This window comes from Vanellus vanellus (genome assembly GCF_965231255.1).
Source record: "Vanellus vanellus genome assembly, chromosome: 23".
NCBI lineage: Eukaryota > Metazoa > Chordata > Aves > Charadriiformes > Charadriidae > Vanellus > Vanellus vanellus.
In genome coordinates this window covers 7313627-7318713 of record NC_138928.1, presented here as the reverse complement: position 1 = coordinate 7318713, position 5087 = coordinate 7313627, and the positions used below count along the sequence as shown (strand labels likewise).

Here is a 5087-nt window from a genome sequence, read left to right as displayed (position 1 = left end):
AGTGAAACAGGGACAGGAAGGGGCTCGGGGAACCCAGGGCCTTACGTAAAGGGTTTGTGGCAATCCTGCGGCTGCAGGGGGAAGGCAGCTGTGCTTCATTAGAAATGAACTCAGAAAATCAGCAACATCTGGTGCCTGCTGACTAGGACGCCTCCCCAGCATGCGAGGAAAATCTCCAGTTGTCCTCTCAGATTAAGGGATTTTGCTATTTGCTCACAGTTTTGTACATGCAAAACAGGCTGGCCCTGGCCAAGCTCAGAGGGCCCCTTGCTGCAGCAGGACCTGCCCGAAGGCGCAGCTTAAATCTCTGCCCAAAGCCCAGCCCAGTCCTCCAACCCAGCCCCCAGCCCCAGACCCCCAGCCCTGCATGGACATTCCCCCCCCGGGAAGTGTCTTTTGGGGTAACACCGGGGCAATGCGGAGCTCACGGCTCTGACAGCCCGGCCCCAATGCCCCATGCTCCCCCCAAGCAGGTGGCTGCAGCTCGCTGCGTAGTATTTATTCGTTATATCACAGAGAAGAAAAATCTTGTTCAATTAGTCCAGGTGTTTCTGCAGGGTGGTCCTGGGCAGGGACGCCTGGTGCTGGCGGGTGGAGGGTGGCTGGGGGCGAGGGTCCAGCATTTCATCATTTCACAGTGACAGGAGATGGGGCAGAGATGCTGTCTCATGCCGGGGCCAGCTGTGCCCCGTGGGGTGAGAAGGGCAGAGCCCTTCACCCAGGCAAGGGTGAAGTGGCCAGATGTGCGGGGACGCCCTGCCGTGACTCCTCAGACCTCCAGCTTCTTCTTCATCTCCATGCGGTAGATAATCTGGTAGCCATCGTCCCAGGCATAGATCTGCCTCTCCCGGGGGCTGTACTTCATGCCGGAGTGGGAGCCATAGCGCTTGGGGAAGTAGACAAGGGAGGCGTCCTCAGGGGACAGTGTGCCGCTGACGTCGAAGACACACTGCACACGGGAGCGGCTGGGCAGGCGGGTGTTGTAGACCACATGCAGCGCCCCACACACCACGAAGGCACCCTCGGCGTTCTCCCGCGGGCACGGCGTATCCCACATCTGCTCGATGTCCAGCGAGGTGGGGTCCAGTTTAGCCAGGCATATGTTCTTCTCGTCCTCCTTGGTGGCGTAGATGGCCCAGAGCCCCTCCTCGTCTGCTGCCATCTCTATGTAGGTGAAGGGGGAGAGCCCAAAGACAGGGATCTGCTCCTCAGCAGGGAACACCGAGCTGTCCACCACTGTCTTGTTGGCCAGGTTGAACTTGATCACCTGGAAGGGGCCCTGCTGGCGGATGTAGTAGAGGTGCCCATCGTAGACGAGGTGCCCAGTGCCCACCCAGGGGTAGGGCAGCTTAATGCGGGCAGCCTTGCGGGTGGCAGAAAAGAGGGTGAACTCCCGCATGCGGGGGAAGACGTACACCGTGTCATTGGCAGTGCCATCAAAGACGTAGATCTTCTCAGAGTTCCCTGCAGCATCCTTGGTCCAGAGCCCCGAGGTGCTGCCGAAACGCTTCAGGATCTTCATGGCTCTGATGCTCGCGATGGTGTCGCTGCAGTCTGCAAGAGTGGGGCAGCAGTGAAAGCCTGAAAGGCACCCGGCCCTGCAGCAGGGACTCCTCCCATGCTGTGCTGGAGCCACACAGGTCCTGCTGTGTCCCACCCCAACCCTCAGGCAACTGCCCTGCAAACTTGTGGAAGAGGTTGCAGCGCCATCCCTGGTGGCATTGAGAGGTCCCCTTGTGCACCCATGCCACGGGCAGGGGAGGCCACTCTCACCCCAGACCTGCCCCAAGGGCTTTGGAGAAGCCCAAGGTTCTGGTGTGGGCCTTGGATGAGGCTCCCAGACAGCTGAGGATTTTGAGCCAGAGACACCCGAGAGCTGCACTGCTGGGGTGTAATGCCACAGCATGTGGCCCCAGGTGGCTTGGACCTGGCTGGGCTGGGAAGGCCCAGAGTAACTCCGCAGCCAGGACCATTTTTCCCCAGGAAGCCCTGGCAGCCCCTCACCTGTCAGCTTGGTGTACTTCTCGTTCTTTTTCTGCTTGGCCGTGGCCACCTGCTTCTCCATCAGTGTCTCATCCACTTCCACGCAGGGCGGCGCAGGATTCTGTGTCTCCAGGTAGTCCACCTCACGCTCCAGGCGGTCTACACGCACTGCTGCACTCTCTGCCTCCGACCGCATCGCCTCCCGCTCCTTCTCTGCTGTCTCAAGCATCCCCAGCACCTGGTTCTTGAAGTCCCGCAGCTCCGTGGAGTAGCGGCTGCTCTGGTCGTGCCACTGTGAGATCCTCTCCTGGGGTAGCCAAGGGGACACTGAGGTCTCTGCATGTCACAGCCCATCTGTGGCAGCCGTTCCACTGCCTGTGTGTGGCTGTGGGAGCCCCTGGAGCCACACAGCACCGCAACCCTTGTGATCGTGCCTCTGGGTCCTGTCCTGTCATGCTCCTGCACCCACAATGCTCCCAGGCCTGCAGTGTTCCAGCTCCCACGATCCGCCCGTCCCACAGCGCTCCCATTCCCATCATGCTCCCGTGCCTGCCATGCTCGTGCTGGGCTGTGCAGGGCCCGGCACCCCATGCGAGATCTGCTCTGTCCCCGTCCCTGTCCCTGTCCCCATCCCCGTCCCTGCTCCTCCTCGCCCCAGGCCTGCTCCCGGCCCCACCAGCTCCAGGGTGGAAGGGCCTGGGACCCCGCAGTGGGACGAAGTGGGGCAAAGTGGGGCCCTACCTCCAGGAGGGTGAGTCGCCGCTCCACGTACTCCATGAACTGCTGCTGCTGGGCGCGGAGGGCCACGGCGAGGAGCGGCAGGAGGAGCAGGCAGCGCCAGGGCCCCATGGCCGTAGGAGAGTGCAGCCTCCACCTCAGTGCTCAGGAATGCTCCGGCCTCTCAAAGCCCTTATTGAATCCAGATGTGGAGAGGGGAGGAGAGGCTGCTCCTTCCCCGAAGACCAGCCCCAGGCGCCTTAACCCCTTCGTGCCCTGCATGGTGCCCACACCGGCCCCACACGGTGCCATCGAGCTGTGGGGCAGGGGCCTGGGGAAGCACCGCTGCTGCTGGCGTGAGCAGGGAGTGGGGGGCGCTGCAGCAGCCCCATGCAGTGCGGGAAGGACACGTCCTCTGGCACTGGGGACAGCACAAGCTGCAGTGTGGGGACAGCCCGGGGGACAGCGTGGGGCCAAGCTGGGTCTGGTGTGAAGCTGTGGGCACAGCCGCAGCCCTGGCTCCCAGTGTGGCAGCCTGCAGAGGTGCCCGAGGCAGATGGCCAACCTGAGCTTGCCTCGGCCACGTGCCAGGTCTGGTGGAGTCAAAGCACCGCGGCCACTGGCCCCCCAAGACTGTGGCAATCCCTGTCCTGGCCACTGAGCCAGGCGCTCCTGCCAGCCCGTGCCTGACGCTGGAGGTCCTGCAGGCTCCCCCCAGCAGAGCCGCTCCGGCCCAGCAGCTCGGCTGACCACCAGCAGTCAGCCAGGGGCTGCCTGCCATTCTGGGGCCGTTTGCTCAGCGCCTGCTCCCAAGGCTGCCCATGGAGAGCCGCACAGCAGCTCCTGCACCCCGGTGGTGGCTGAGGGACAGGGCAGGGCCCAGGTGCAGCGGGACGGATGGAGGCTGCAGCAGGACAGACAGAGGCTGCAGCACTGCGCCCAGGATGCAGCCCAGACTGTGGTTGTGCCTGCGACCCACCCAGGCCCGGCAATGCTGCCGGAGCAGCCACAGCCCGTGGTTTTCCCAGGCTCCACTGCTGCAGATGTGCAGGGGATTGAGGGTTGGCCGCATCCATGCACAGGGCTGCGGTGTTGCGCGCGGGGCAAGTGTGCCATCTAGTGCTCCTGCATCCTGCCAGACTATGCAGCATGGGCCGCTGGATGAAGTTGCCGCACTGGCAGGGTTTGGCCTCGGCCCCAGCCCCTCTCTGCTGCATTTCAGACGAGGCCTTCACTCACAGATGGACAACTGGGGTGCCAGCAAAACACAGCTTGTCCACGGGCCAGGGCGCATCTCTGCCTGTCTGGGTTAGCGACACTGAGCACAGCAGCGCTTGGCCCTTTGCTGCTTTTGGGGCAGTTGACTGAGCTCACTCCAGGCTCCGTGTGCCATCGGGGAGCTCAGCCCACACCAGCGCTGGAGCAGTTTCAGGCTGACACTGGTCTCCTGTGCCTCTTGCCCCGCTCCCGCAGGACTCCCTCTGCAGCCTGTGTCGGATGCGCCCCAGACACCCCTCTGGGCAAACCCAGGGACCCTTCGTCCAGTGTGCACAGGCTGCCTGGTCCAGGGAGCACCTGGGCTGCTGTGGGGGGTGCAGAGTGCCTCCAGCACCCAGGGTCTCGCACCAGGCAGGGGCCGCTGGCAGCCGTTTCCTACTACAACTGCCCCCGCAAGGACAGGACATCTGAGAAGAGCCCTTCTTCACTGGGAGTCTCCCCCTTGCCATCCTGCCCAGAGGCTTTTAAAGTGCTCTCTGGGGAAGCCCAAACCACAGACGCTGAGCCTTCCTCTGCACTGCCCGGCCTCAGCGGTGTGGCATGGGTGTTTTGGGAAGGCAAGACTCTCTCCTCACCTCCTTCTGAAGTCTTCCCGCGCATCCAGGTGTCTTGCAAGATCAGAAAGGAGAGCTTTTTCTCAGCACCTTCCAGCAGCACCTAACGCAAGTGGGGTTCAGACCAGAATGGGCAGCTACACAGCAGCACAGCCGCCTTCAGCAGTGTCCAGAGCACCTCAGCTCGATGTACAAGCTCAGTCCCATTTATCAACATAACCCAAGGTGATGGGAAAGCTTTTTTTCGCTTGAGATAGTCCTGATCCCAGTTTACTTCCCATGAGCAACGCTGAGAGCCACGGAGCCCGAGGGACCCCCAAACCGTGGCCCAGCAGCTCACCGGGGCTGGTGCTGCCACAGCTCCACTCCCGGCACAGTGTGACACACACTGCTCCAAAACAAGCCCCCGAGGAGCTCACACCGCACACTGCCCCTGCATGTACAGCCACACCACGCTGTCAGCAGGAAGCGATTAACAGTTAGTGCTCACATTTCATCCCCGATATGCCAAAACCCCTTTTCCATCCCCTTGAATAGATCAAGTGACCAAATGAA

The 5087-nt window shown here is 62.4% G+C and overlaps 1 protein-coding gene across 1 annotated transcript; it reads right to left on the bottom strand.

Annotated features, from left to right (window-relative positions):
- Positions 1–370: 370 nt before the first annotated feature.
- On the bottom strand, positions 371–2846 carry OLFML3 (olfactomedin like 3). The gene is made up of 3 exons (XM_082494401.1): positions 2725–2846; positions 2005–2290; positions 371–1554 (listed from the first exon to the last, which is right to left on the bottom strand). Exons 1-3 carry the CDS (start codon positions 2830–2832, stop codon positions 770–772), a joined length of 1179 nt encoding a protein of 392 aa, XP_082350527.1. The 5' UTR covers positions 2833–2846; the 3' UTR covers positions 371–769.
- Positions 2847–5087: the final 2241 nt, after the last annotated feature.